The 15,456-nt window shown below is 41.0% G+C and overlaps 1 protein-coding gene across 2 annotated transcripts in view; it reads left to right on the top strand.

The window, feature by feature from the left end:
* The window catches only part of CDH12 (cadherin 12), a gene marked incomplete at both ends in the record, with an annotated part of 172,330 nt that overhangs the window by 118,769 nt on the left and 38,105 nt on the right, over positions 1–15,456 (top strand). For both annotated transcript variants that reach the window (XM_084281811.1, XM_084281810.1), the window contains one exon: positions 9,899–10,152. In XM_084281811.1, the coding sequence (XP_084137937.1) occupies positions 9,899–10,152 (254 nt within the window). The remainder of the gene's footprint in view (positions 1–9,898; positions 10,153–15,456) is intronic.

Genomic DNA, 15,456 nt, shown 5'->3' with positions numbered 1-15,456 from the left:
GCCTTATATTCTTTCTAATGGTGGAAATCCTGGCCCCAGCCTCTTGACCTGGGAAATAGTAAATTATCCATGGGTGCATTAAAGGAGCAGATGATGTCCTATCACTTACTGTTTTGCTATTTTTAGTAACACAAGATGGAAACTGGGATACCCATGTGAAGTTATTCACCAATGAGACATGTTCTTCATCCCATCCCCTCCCACCTTTCCATTTTGACCAAAAGCTTAAATGTACTGCTGCTTCTTCTTCTTTTTTGAAATTGCAAAATCCCTTTTGTTTTTAAAAATGATTCTAATAGCCTTTTCCCCTCTGCGAAGATGACTCAAAAATAGCTCCATTTGGAGCAGTAAGGCTTAGCAGCTGCGTGCCCCCCAGGATGCACTGCCAGGTGGAAATGGCAATTAGTGGGAGCCATTGAGAAATAAATATTTGAGCATCGAGTGTAGATTTTTGATAGGATTTAGTTCTGCCTGGGTTGGTCCTAAGCCTCAGCTGTGCTCTTTGTTTTTATCCACTGCAATGGAGGTTTTCAATACTTATGATTAATGTATATACATATCAGACTGTATAGGCAAAAATATTCAAATTAGCAATGCATACTCAAACAGCATGCATATAATATGTGTTACCAGTGAAGAGCATCCACATATGAATTACCCTCATACAGTTATCTAAGGGCCAGAACAGGCAAAATGTTTGGTCACTTTTGAGGCTGCTTAATGGGGAACTATAAATCTAATTGACCTAGAATTTGAGTAGGGGGAAGGGATAAATGACACGACAAATGCTATATGCAGATACTTTACTTGTATTTTGCTAAATTTTTTCAGTCTCTTCAGTAATAATATACAACATTTTGGAAACCTTAGGGTGCTTCTACAATAGCAGAAGGATCCTGTAATTGATGTCAGTTGATGTTGTCATATGTAAATGCTAGAACTTTGTCACTGAATAGGAGAAAAAATTAAAAAAAAAAAAAAAAATCAAATCCTAATCCCTCCTTAATCTTCTTCATCACAATGAGCCTGGAGACCAGTGACAGGCTGTGCAGGTCAGGGAACTCCAGCTGTGTTCTATGCAGGAGCATGGAAAGAAGATAAACCCATTACATGGATCCTCCAGCAAAGAATACCTTTATACAGCCCCTGCATATTGCCCCCTTTTTTTTTTTTTTTTTTTCTTTTTTTTTTTTTTTTTTTCAAGGAAAAAGTCCCATTCACTAATCTTTAAATGGTTAAGTGTTTTAAGAAATTTTGGAATTATCCAAAATCCATCCACCTGAGTTCCATGCTAGATCGCAAATTAATCAAAACCAGTGCAGATTCTTAAAGCTACTGTTAACTCAGTTTATAATTCTCTACACTTGTAATAATAGCACAGATGTATTTTTATGGGTTGCAGTTACAGAATCACAGAATCACAGAATTTCTAGGTTGGAAGAGACCTCAAGATCATCGAGTCCAACCTCTGACCTAACACTAACAGGCCCTACTAAACCATATCCCTAAGCTCTACATCTAAACGTCTTTTGAAGACTTCCAGGGATGGTGACTCCACCACTTCCCTGGGCAGCCTGTTCCAATGTCTAATAACCCTTTCGGTAAAGAAGTTCTTCCTAAGATCCAACCTAAAACTCCCCTGGTGCAACTTAAGCCCATTCCCCCTCGTCCTGTCACCAGGCACGTGGGAGAATAGACCAACCCCCACCTCGCTACAGCCTCCTTTGAGGTACCTGTAGAGAGCGATAAGGTCGTCCCTGAGCCTCCTTTTCTCCAGGCTGAACAAGCCCAGCTCCCTCAGCCGCTCCTCATAGGACTTGTTCTCCAGTTCTCAGATTTTCAGAAGTGCTGGACATTCACAAGTCTGTAGAAACCTATTAAAGTGCATGTGACCTATACTGTACAAGCCTGCAACAGAGTTATTCATCTGCCTGCACAGAAATGATTTCACATTACAAGGTGTTCAAAACATTGATTTGACTTTGTGGGATTATGTAAATATTTACATTAGGTATGTACTTAAGTACTTCTTTAAATCAGAGTCAGTGAATGAATAGGACCAACACTATGAATTATAAATTGTATGTAATATTCAGTCAAAACCATTAATAAAATGTGCCACATGCTTTAAAAGCAAATTTGTGCTTCTTTCTGTATCACACATACTCTGACATTGTACGTAGTACAGTTATTTAGCATTGAGCCATTTTAAGTCCATCTTTGTCCTTTATAAAGTTTGCTTTTATTTCTCCTGAAAATTTTCTTGCAGCCAGAAACTGTCAGTCACTGTATAGATGTTTTTTTATTCTGTTGTTATGCAAGAAAACATGGAGATATTTCTGTATCAAAATTGAGAAAACTGAATACTCCTTGGACTATGTTTAGATTTGGTAGAAGGAATATTTTCTGACAAAAATTGCAAAAGACAAACTGTTCTTTTCAACACTCTAAGTGAACTGTGGGTTGCAAAAGCTTGTTTACTGTATCTCAGACATTAAACAGGCACAACCAGCCAATGCTATATAAGGTACACATCTTAAGTAATTCATTTGGGTTGCTAATTTATTTTCATGCTATGATCCAATATAAGCCTGATTACTACTACTCTTGTGCTATTTACATATTTTCAAATTGGAATAGATTTCATTATATTCTGCTGAACAAATGATCCAAAATGCTATTTAGCACCACTGTGTGGTTAGTACTGTAATAGCTTTCTCTCCGTCTCACAATAAAAAGGGAAAATATTTTGAGCAGAAGGAAGGGGAAATGTCTGGCTTTGATATAGGGCTGCACATGGTTCTCTGTGAGAGTAAGAAATAGTAGGCATAGAATGACCAGTCTCTTCCCTTGTGCAGATCTGTCCAATACCATGTTAGTCACATTTTATGCTTGTATAGTCATCCTTATCTGTTATCCTACCTGGGTACTCCAGAAAACAACAGCAAGTGTAAGCTGCAAGAAGTGGGGTGCCAGAAGAGACCATTTCCTCTGGACTGATGGGTGGTGGGCACAGGGTAGCACTCCCAGGTATGGGAGGAAAACTCATCAGTCCCAGACAAGCTTCTGGTTTTATCCAAACTGATAAGAAATCTTTGATGACTGCGTCCAACAGGAAAATAAATAAATAAATAAATAAACAGCAGGATCCGAGCTTCACTAAAGAGTCGGCACTAGGTTTATTAGACCAAGGATGAGTTTACAGGATTAGCCCACTGTGTGCAGAAGCCTCTTGTTTGGCTCAGCATGTGGTAATCCAGAAATTGAGTAGGGTTCAAACACCGAGCATGGCTCAGACATTACTTCACTAACTTGTGCAGAGTGTCTCAAAAAGTTAGGAGAAAGCTGTTTTGGGGCTTCATCTGGTGTAGCCTGTAGCGCTGCACCGTGCTGGGTGGGTTCCTGGTATGGGTCAGTGGATGCTCTTCTGGACCCATTTTTGTAAGCCGTGTAACACTGCTATCTGGCCAGGTGACAAAGCTGTATCCCTGAAATCACAGTATGTCAAGAAGGGCATAAGTACTTCATGATGAGGAAAAGTAGCTTGAGTGATGAGAAAATAAGAGAAATTGGGGGAGCTGACAAACTAACCCAGTAGCTGCATGGAGGTATTTGGACTATATACTTTTTCATATTCTCAGTGGCTTCTTTCACTTTTAAAAAGATTTTAAAGCAAGTAGAAGTTTGCTGAGTAAGCTGAGTCTTCTTGCCCATGGGACAGCAAATGTACGTGGTACTGAAATATCACGTAACGGCAGTCTGACAGCACCTACACAGCGCAGTGGTGAGCACAGGACAGGCTCCTGACGTGCCAGAATGTCATTGCTGCTGCTGCTTGCTTTGCTCACCGACCCCTTAATTCTCCAAAAACATGGAACACCTCCTGTAGTTCTGCGCAACTGTCTGTCTATCATCATAACTCACAGCTTTGTGTGAATGAAGAACGTAGCAGATAGTTTTACATTTTGAGGAGGAAAAGCAGGCTATGTTCCTCAGCACAAGTAGAAAGGCATTAATTGGGTACAGACGCAGTCATAAAGATCATAATAGCCACAGAAAAGAATGACAAAACCAGTACAGAAGGGAGTACCTTCCCTTCAGCCTGTGTAGTTTTCGGATAGAATGAATGGGTTTGGCTTTGAAAGTGAAAGGCAGCTACAGAAATGGGTAAGATATGGTGATGTATGGGGAAATTTACCTTTTGGACAGATACTTGTATCCACTTGTTCACTTCAAGTACTCCACGTGTTATTTTCTTTCTTTAACCTTGCAGTCAACTCTTGATTATCCATGGATGGATGGATTAGCTAGACTGAGAGATTAATCAGACCTCCCCTCCCTTTAATGCTTCTAGACTGATGCTGAAAGCAGGGAGAGCATGACCCAGCCTGCTGTGTGCAGTAGGCCATGATCTGCTTGTTGTGATTCAAAAGCTGTCCCTGCTCTCCAACAAAATCTATTTACAAGTTTTGCAGTAAATTTCGTACTGTCTACTATAAAATGTATACAGTTTACATTATCATGTTCTTGCTTTATCATACCTTCCTCTTCCTCCATCCTCTTCCATACTTGAAAAACAAACTGATCCCTCTCTTGAAAAAGAGACACAGGACCTTGGCTCTGTGTTTTCTTATCTGGAAATACAGATATTTCCTCAGATCTCTCCAGTAAAGAAAAAAAAAATATCAAATGAAACAATTCATAATATCAAAATTATTTTCCACTGTCATTGTCTGAGCTACAGATATCCAAGGCAAACTGTGCACACCTCTCACCTTGACGATAAGAAGTACCTCCTACTCACAATGTGCTTCTTTTACTCACAAATTTAAAAACATATAATGAGAACATTCATTATAGATTCTTACTCAATGAAAACACCTTTGTCCCTCTCCATGCTACTCATTTTCAGCAAAAATTGTTTGCCAGATTGTCATGAATAACAGGAAGCATTTTTTTTTGTCTATGTGCTATACTCTAAATATGTCACTTCAAATCCTCCTCAAGCAGAAAACAGGAGAGACCCTGACATTGGTCGACTTCTTCCTATCTCCAGTTAAATAATATACATATATTTTCCCCACTTCCCATCCAATCTTGAAGCACTCACTTTAGACTTGATCAAAGCTGCAGCACTTGCTGCACATCAGATTTGGTCTACAGAACTTATTTTTTTATTCTGTATTCTCAACTCTGAAATTAATGAACGTTTCTGTTTTATCTGGAGCCTCCTTTAATTGACTATGCTCTATAGTGCCAACTATGTACTATTTAATGCTAATACTAAAACTCATTACAGAAATACAATTACTGAAATGCATCAATACACAGTGAGCAATCTGGTTGCCTGCATTTCACAAATATGTAGGAGCTCAGCCCATCTTCAAGGGGAAAGCATTGCCAGATTTTTTGACAAACATGAGACAGAGTTGTTGCTGGTATGAAGACCTAAGCCAACATGTATTTCCTCTCAGCACAGAACACTGTCCTGCTGCCCGTAACTATCCATAGGTCCTGGGGCTTACAGTCTTACCCCAAATTATGGCTTTTCCATTGGTGTAGGTATGGGTCATGAATGTATGTATCGCAAACAGCATTGTTGTCTCTTATGTGTGGATAAACAAACAAACAAACAAACAAACAACAACAACAAAAAACAAACAGAAATTTGTAGAGTTTCCACTCCTGCCTTTTTATGTTTTTTTTTGTTGTTGTTGTTGTTGTCGTTGTTGTTGTTGTTGTTGTTGTTTGTTTGTTTGTTTTTGTGACTAAACTGTCAGGATAGTTCTTTTCTTGCCCTAAATGTGCTTCCCAACAGAATTTACTTTATCTTTCAGCCCATTTTTCTGTTTCAGTTCTTTAATTAAATCTATATCATCTATCTCTATCTCTATCTATCTTTATCTAATCTAATCTAATCTAATCTACGGATATAAAATACAAAATATATATAAAACCCACAAATCAAATAATAAATACAGTTACACTTCTATGTATCAGCATTTCTTCACTTTTGTCTTGAGTATGGACAACAGTAATGTTTCAAAATAAATTTATTTCTAAACCAGAGCTCTATGTGATTTCCTATTCATACTAAATACACGTGTTCATGGTACTTCCTAAGTTGCAGGAGAAAGTGATTTGTCTTTATGTATTATTTGATTTGGGGATTTGTGGATTTCCTTTGCTGCACACAGCTATGTATAAACTGATAGCACTTTACTGTACAACTGTATAGGGTAGCTAATAAACTCAGCATAGAAAAGGAAGATGAGAGCTAGTAGAGGGGCCAATGACATCTATTCTGACACTGGCACTTAGAATATCAATTAGAAGGACGCATATAATTGTTGAATGGTACATAGCTAATAAAAAGCTCCCTTACTTTTAACCATACTGCTGTTTACTGCAGAAAAAATAATACATTTTCTAAAATAAAAGCCTTATCAAATTTTAGTTTCTGAATATAATCATTTTTATAGAAGAAATGAGTATTTCTATTGTTTTGTGGGTTTTGTGTTAAATTTTTATTTAAAAACAAGCAAACAAAATATTTATATGAGGTTATTCCATTGAAATCTGATTGGTTGAAAAAAGTTTCAGTAACCTTGGAGACTTTTTTTTATTATTGTTATTATTATTTTATTTTATTTTTTTAAGAATGGGACATTCTTACTAACATTATGCTGGGTTTGTACCCTTAACAGCATTCCAGATTTTAAATTAAAATACGACTGAGCACTATCAGATAAAAGGTCGTGTCAACCACTCATTTCCTTCACAGATCTCAGTGGTATCTATTAAAAAAAAAAAAAAAAAAAAAAGAAATAAAATTAATGGTATTCTAGCATCTTTAAAACTAAAATAAAAATAAAAATAAAAATAAAAATAAAAATAAAAATAAAAATAAAAATAAAAATAAAATAAAAATAAATGTGGGGTTTTATTGTTTGTTTATTTTGTTTTGTTCTGTTTTCTGAGAGCTAGACAGACTTTCCATTTTTTTGTTTTCAGGCAAACTCCAAGCATATCATACAAATGCCAAAATTTGAGACTGTCAGTAGCTGTCCGTATGGCTCAACAATGCAAAACTGGGAACAGAACTGATCAGGATATGGTCTCCCCACAGATGCAACCCTTGTAAACCATACTGCTTTACTGTATGACATACGTTGTACAAACATTTTCATTTTGAAATTACATCCTAGGTTTACTGTTTGTAATCTTCCCACCTTTCCACAGACACTTGAGCTGCAGTTTAGCCTAATGTATGTTAAAAGGCTACATCCCTGGAAGTCTTTAAAAGACATTTAGATGTAGAGCTTAGGGATATGGTTTAGTGGGGACTGTTAGTGTTAGGTCAGAGGTTGGACTCGATGATCTTGAGGTCTCTTCCAACCTAGAAATTCTGTGATTCTGTGATCCTGCTATTTTGTGTGAGTGTGTCACTGATTCCTTGCTCTGATGATAGCTCAGCACTTTCATCCTGTCTCTTCTTATTCTGAGTGCCATCTGTGCTTTGCTTACTGTTTAAGCTCTAGCTATATTTATCTGTCCATAGAAGAACAGAAAGAGAGAATTAGTTGCTCTGAGGCTACAGTGGAAAACATTTTCCCTTCTTAGGGTCAATCTGGCTTTTCCAAAATATACTATAGCAGTGCCCCGTAGTGCTGGAGAGAGAGAAGTAACGTAGACACTTCATCAGTTTTCTGGGTTTCTGTGCTGTAAAATATGCCAGCTTGAGCACACCGATGCCCAGACTTGCCTGAAATCTTACTCCTTTCTGTCCGTACCCGGACAAGGACCCTGTTCCCCTTACATCATGGAAGTTGTGTATTGGGTACTTGCAAGGACCATGATCTAGTATTTCTGCCTCTAAGAGTAACTGCCTGCAAGGACTGCATGTATTATGGCTCTTGCTGCTTGCACATCTATCTGCAAATACACTCATAGATCAGAAAAGTAATTTTCTTAATGCAATTTGGGAGTATATGGACAAAGCATACAAGGCATCAGGTAGAATTAATACTTAATTGGGAGCTTAGATTTCTTGCTTTTTTTTGTGTTAATCTTTATCTGTAGCTTAGCCCTCATAATTACTTAGACTTTTTCCACTCCAAACTGAAGCTCCAGGATTTCTCCCCCTTCCTTAAGTATTTCTTGAAAAGTTGTTAGCACTTTATATAATCTGATGGAGAAGGGTTTGGCTTGGTTTGGTTGCTCACTCTAGGGGAATTTTTTTGGCAAAGCATAACAATGAACATGAGTAGTATAGAAAGTCAAAGGACAGTATGACAACAATTTGGATAGTGAAACGGCATGCCCTTTCGTAGCAAAGGCAATGACTTAGTTTCATCACTGGGGCACAAGATCTTCCACATTTTATTTTGTCTGTATCTTCTCAGCCTTAGCTGCGTCTTCTTGTTGTCAGTCTGGTCATGAAGCTGCAACTCATACTGACTTTTACTGGGAATTTAGTCTGTAGAAGGATGGCTCTATTTGATAGTGGATTGGTTAGTAGCACTTGGCTTTCAAGCTTGTTTATTTATAGGGCATATAGACTTGGCTGTCTAATTTTAAATCCCCAGCTCAGAAAAGACTGGCCATGTAGTCTATTAAAATTATTATGTTCTTCATAAGGATTTTAAACCATTATGCTAGCTGCTCAGCTAATGTAAATCAAGGTAATTCCATTGATTTTAATGGAACTGCTTCAACTCACACTAGCCAGGCATCTGGCCAATTATGTCCTGCTGTGATAAGGACAGAAAATAGCATAGCTTAAATCTGTACTAGCTGTGACAAATGACTGGAAACACTGTGGTAATGATGGCTGGGGGAGAAAAAAATGACAGACATTAACATATTCTCGTTCCTACACTGGTGATCCTGCTCTCTTTTCCAGATAGCATATCCTTCCCGCCTGAAAATTTCTAACTCGACAATTATAGAGAGGAGCCGCTAGGTGACAGTATTGCCCAGACATCACGAAAAGATCCCTCACTAAAATTAAAACCGTGAAAACCACAACGCAGCAAAATCTTTTTTTTAGACAGAAAATAAAGCTTCTGTGTCTTTTCAACTAAATATGACTTCATTATGGTTTCGAGATTATTACTTTTCTAAAACCAAAGTTACTAAATTGATGTACATTGACACAAACCCACGTGAAAATTATCTGATTGCAGAAATTTCCATCAGAAATCAGAAAGGTACAAATGCTGTTATGATATTTTCAAAATGTTACAAATTACACCTAGGATCAGAAGGCTAAGTCAAAGTCGGCGTTTTCTACATATGTACTGCTCAAATATATCTAGTGGATAGCAGTTCACTCAAGATAACTATTTATTAGGAAAACCAGATCAGGTTTGAATTCACATTGCAAGCCATACCTAAATTTCGTTTGACCCATCAGTATATATCAGAGTTTTCATTTGGGCTCCTTTCTATCATTGTCATATTTCCCTGAAAGCTTTCCTTGCTAAAAGCAGTGCAAACCTTCTGTTTAATGACCTAGACCAGCCGGAGATGGCTGATTGGCTGTGCATGGGAGTTGTGACAGAGCTAATTTGCAAGAGATGAACGGTAGTCAGTTTCAGACATCTACAGTGTAACTGTTCACATCCGTGTCAATCATCCTGAATTTTTTAATGCAGAGAAACAGTTATTTCCTGGACATGATTCACCTGGCCTATTTCAGAAACCACCTTAGCTTGAGGTTTATTAAAATTGTCCATTCCTCTCCAGTGACTGCAAAACCATGTTAGATGATTAGCTCAGGAGCGGAAGTTTAATTGAAGACATCTTAAACTATGTCAGATTAATTCTACCAAAGTGATTTTGCAATGTTTAATTTTTAGTCGAATCTTATATTTAGCTTTTGTTCTTTCCACAGCCATTAGACTTTGAAACAAAAAAAGCATACACCTTCAAAGTTGAGGCCTCCAATCTCCATCTTGACCATCGATTTCACTCAGTGGGTCCATTCAAAGACACCGCTACTGTGAAGATAAATGTGTTGGACATGGATGAACCTCCAGTTTTCAGCAAGCCTATGTACACGATGGAGGTTTATGAGGATACTCCTGTGGGGACCATTATCGGAGCAGTGACAGCACAAGACCTCGATGCTGGCAGCAGTTCGGTTAGGTAAGAAAGCTTTTTCTCCTTCAATAACTTTCAGGCAATCCAAACTGCTGCTGACATGGACTATGTGGCAAAGAGCTTAGTAAGAAGATACAAATTGTTCCAAGTCTGTTGCTGTAAGAGGTAACTGCTGCTGAAAAATATTGAAAAGAAATGCTAGTTTAGGCGGTTTATCTGGAAAAATGCATTATATGCTGGCAGCTTGTCATCATACAGAAGATCATACACATTACCATGCAGCAACATGGCTTCAGAGATTGTGTCCTGTGACTAAGGAAGTAAAAGATTATTTTGTCTGATGTCTGGGACTTCCAAAAAAGCAGCTCTGACATACAGTAGTGAAAAAGGAGGTTGTCTGTACTATGTCTATGTTGCCTTGACAGGTGACAGTGAGTGCTTCCCCTTTCACAAGAACCACTCAGTTTTCACTTCTGGCAAAGAACAAATGTTTTAATGAATAAGTACTATATCTTTCTTGGCTAAGGTGCTGAGGAGGTGATTACTGATGAACATGGCTGTGTTCAGCAGACTTCAGCACAAGTAAACTCCTGCCGTCCCCATTTACTGATATAGCTTATTTTCCTGAAATAAAAGGTAGAGGCTGTTATGAATATGTAACATATTGACTTTGCTGACATATTTCCAGCCACATTAGAAACTGTAAAGTGAACCGGAGTGTCGTGGTTTAACCCGGCTGGCAGCTAAATACCACGCAGCCGTTCGCTCACCCTCCCCCCTCCCTCTCTGGGATGGGGGAGAGAAATGGAAAGTGAAGCCCGTGAGTTGAGATAAAGACAGTTTAATAAGACAGGAAAATAATAATAACAAAATAATAATAACAATAATAACAATAATGTTACAATGGTGATAATAGGAAAGTAATAATAATATGTACAAACAAGTGATGCACAATGCAATTGCTCACCACCCGCTGACCGATGCCCAGCCTAACCCCGAGCAGTCCGGCCCCCCCCCCCCCCGGCTAGCCACCCCTATATATTGTTTAGCATGACGTCAGATGGTATGGAATACCCCTTTGGCTAGTTTGGGTCACCTGTCCTGGGTCTGTCCCCTCCCAGCTCTTACTGCACCCCCAGCCTGCCTGTTGGCAGGACAGAGCAAAAGGCTGAGATGTCCTTGGCTTGGTATAAGCACTGCTCTGCAGCAATTAAAACATCGGGGTGTTATCAGCACTCTTCTCATCCTAAGCCAAAACACAGCATTCCACCAGCTACTAGGAAGAAAATTAATTCTGTTCTAACTGAAACCAGGACATCTATCCACCCCTTATTCCATACCATTTATGTCATGCTCAGGTTACACTCTTTTCCATACATTCTAATTAGTCACCTACAGTAGTCATAGTAGTGATAACATACAGTATTATATAGTAATTAACATGGTACAATTCAGTTCATGGGCTATTCTCACCCAGTATTAAATCTCCTTGAGGTACACACCGGACCTCTCCGTTCTTTTGCATCACCCACCAAGTGTATCCAGGTCCCTGAGCGAAAACAATTCCACGAATAGGTTTGCCTTTTCCTGAGGCAGGAGTAGCCCAGACTGTTTTACCCAGCATATTTCTTACATGCACTACAGGAACTTTATCCCCATCTACAGTACGTAACAGGTTTGATTGGGCAGGTCCAGCTCGGTTGGCAGATCCCCTAGTATTGACTAGCCAGGTGGCCTTTGCCAAATGCGTATCCCAGTTTTTGAATGTTCCAGCGCCCATTGCTTTCAATGTAGTCTTTAACAGTCCGTTGTATCGTTCAACTTTCCCGGAGGCTGGTGCATGATAGGGGATGTGATACACCCACTCAATACCATGTTCTTTGGCCCAAGTGTCTATAAGGTTGTTTCGGAAATGAGTTCCATTGTCTGACTCTATTCTTTCTGGGGTACCATGTCGCCATAGGACTTGCTTTTCAAGGCCCAGGATAGTGTTCCGGGCGGTGGCATGAGGCACAGGATATGTTTCCAGCCATCCGGTGGTTGCTTCCACTATTGTAAGTACGTGGCGCTTGCCATTGCGAGTTTGAGGGAGTGTGATGTAATCAATCTGCCAGGCCTCTCCATATTTATATTTCAGCCATCGTCCTCCATACCAAAGAGGCTTTAACCGTTTGGCTTGCTTGATTGCAGCACGTTTCACAGTCATGAATAACCTGTGCTATAGCGTCCATGGTCAGGTCCACCCCTCGATCACGAGCCCATCTGTATGTTGCATCTCTACCTTGATGGCCTGAGGTGTCATGGGCCCATCGGGCTATAAATAATTCACCTTTATGCTGCCAATCCAGATCCACCTGAGCTACTTCAATCTTAGCAGCCTGATCCACCTGCTGGTTGTTTTGATGTTCTTCAGTAGCCCGATTCTTGGGCACATGAGCATCTACGTGACGTACTTTCACAGCCAGGTTCTCTACCCGAGCAGCAATGTCTTGCCACAAAGCAGCAGCCCAGATGGGTTTGCCCCTACGCTGCCAGTTGTTTTGCTTCCATTGCTGTAACCATCCCCACAGGGCATTTGCTACCATCCATGAATCGGTGTAGAGATAGAGAACTGGCCATTTTTCTCGTTCAGCAATGTCTAAAGCCAGCTGAATGGCTTTCACTTCTGCAAACTGACTCGATTCACCTTCTCCCTCAGCAGCTTCTGCAACTCGTCGTGTAGGGCTCCATACAGCAGCCTTCCATCTCCGATGCTTCCCCACAATACGACAGGACCCATCAGTGAACAGGGCATATTTCTTTTCATTCTCTGATAACTGGTTGTACAGTGGGGCTTCTTCAGCACAACCCACCTCCTCCTCGGATGATATCCCAAAGTATTTACCTTCTGGCCAGTCCATAATCACTTCCAATATTCCTGGGCGACTGGGGTTTCCTATTCGAGCCCGCTGAGTAATCAGTGCAACCCACTTGCTCCACGTAGCATCAGTTGCATGATGCGTAGAAGAGACCCTTCCCTTGAACATCCAGCCTAGTACTGGCAATCGGGGTGCTAGGAGGAGCTGCGCTTCCGTACCGACCACCTCTGAAGCAGATCGAACTCCTTCATATGCTGCCAGTATCTCCTTTTCAGTTGGAGTATAGCGGGTCTCAGATCCTCTGTATCCCCGACTCCAAAACCCCAGGGGCCGACCTCGAGTTTCCCCAGGTTCTTTCTGCCAGAGGCTCCAGGTGGGGCCGTTCTCCCCGGCTGCAGTGTAGAGCACATTCTTTACATCTGGTCCTGTTCGAACTGGCCCAAGGGCTACTGCATGGACTATTTCCTGCTTGATTTGTTCAAACGCTTGTCGTTGTTCAGGGCCCCATTCAAACTCATTCTTCTTACGGGTTACTTGGTAGAGCGGGTTTACAATCAGACTGTAATTTGGGATGTGCATTCTCCAAAACCCCACAACACCTAGGAAAGTCTGTGTTTCTTTTTTGTTAGTTGGTGGAGACATAGCTGTTATTTTGTTGATCACATCCATTGGGATTTGACGACGTCCATCTTGCCATTTTATTCCTAAAAACTGGATCTCTCGTGCAGGTCCTTTGACTTTATTTTGTTTTATGGCAAAACCGGCTTTCAGAAGGATTTGGACTATTTTCTTCCCTTTCTCAAAAACTTCCTCTGCTGTGTCACCCCACACAATAATGTCATCGATGTACTGCAGGTGTTCAGGAGCTTCCCCCTGCTCCAGCGCAGACTGGATCAGTCCATGGCAAATGGTAGGGCTGTGTTTCCACCCCTGGGGCAGCCGATTCCAAGTATATTGGACTCCCCTCCAAGTGAAGGCAAATTGTGGCCTGCACTCTGCTGCTAGAGGGATGGAGAAAAATGCATTAGCGATATCAATTGTGGCGTACCACTTGGCTGCCTTCGATTCAAGTTCGTACTGAAGTTCCAGCATGTCCGGCACTGCAGCACTCAGTGGTGGTGTCACTTCGTTCAGGCCACGATAGTCCACTGTTAGTCTCCACTCGCCATTAGACTTTCGCACTGGCCATATGGGACTATTGAAAGGTGAATGAGTCTTGCTGATCATTCCTTGGCTCTCCAATTGACGAATTAGCTTATGGATGGGAATCAGGGAGTCTCGGTTAGTGCGATATTGCCGCCGGTGCACAGTTGTGGTAGCGATTGGCACTTGCTGTTCTTCGACCCTCAGCAACCCCACAACAGAGGGGTCCTCTGAGAGACCAGGCAAGGTAGATAATTGTTTAATGCCTTCTGTCTCTAAGGCAGCTATATCAAAAGCCCACCGGAACCCTTTTGGGTCCTTGCAATATCCTCTTCTAAGATAGTCTATGCCAAGGATACATGGAGCATCCGGGCCAGTCACAATGCGGTGCTTTTCCCACTCATTCCCAGTCAGACTCACTTCAGCCTCCAATACAGTCAACTGCTGAGATCCGCCTGTCACTCCACAAATATAGATGGGCTCTGGTCCTTTATATCTCGATGGCATTATAGTACATTGTGCACCGGTGTCTACTAAAGCCTTATACTTCTGTGCGTCTGACGTGCCAGGCCATTGAATCCACACAGTCCAATAAACTCGATTGTCCCTTTCCTCCCCCTGGCTGGAGGCAGGGCTCCCCTAATCCTGGTCAGAATCTTCTTCATTTCTGTGTTTGAAGGACTGTCTGCTGGAAGTTGGAGCAGCAAACTTTTCAGAGAATCCCTTTTTCTTGATTGTTTTCTTTTGCAACTCACGTACCCGTGCCTTTAGGGTCGCAGTAGATTTTCCATCCCATTTTCTCATGTCCTCTCCATGGTCTCGTAAGTAAAACCACAGGGTGGCACGGGGTGAGTACCCACCATATTGTCTTCCTTGTGTGGATGAACGCCTACCCCTGATAGCTGAGACACTGCTCTGTACAGGTACGGAGGAGAATAATCTCTCTTCAAGTTGGTGAACCTTTTCAGAAAGTTTCTCCACAGTGTTCTCTTTTGGTCGGTGGACACTGGTTGGTTCAGGTGGGGATGAAGATAGATTCTCTTTAAGTTGGTGGAACTCTTCAGAAAGTTTCTCCACAGCTGAGACGCAGGCCTGTAAGGAAGAGGAGAGACTTTCTTCGTACTGCCGGAGTTGTTTAGCCACTTCATCCACTGTGGGTTCCTCATCCTCTTTCCAGGCCATTATTGCCAATGAGCTGGCATATGATGATGGTGCACTCCGTACAAACTTCCGCCACATGGGTCGTGTACACCTGACTTCATCTGGATCTTTGGATGTTTGTCTGAGGTCTGGATCCTCATAAATCACTTCCCGTACGGCTAATTCCCTCAGGTACTGGATTCCCTTC

This window comes from Netta rufina, assembly GCF_964035555.1.
Source record: "Netta rufina genome assembly, chromosome: 2".
NCBI lineage: Eukaryota > Metazoa > Chordata > Aves > Anseriformes > Anatidae > Netta > Netta rufina.
Note: the sequence above shows the minus strand (reverse complement) of the source record. Positions and strands in the feature narration are given on the sequence as shown.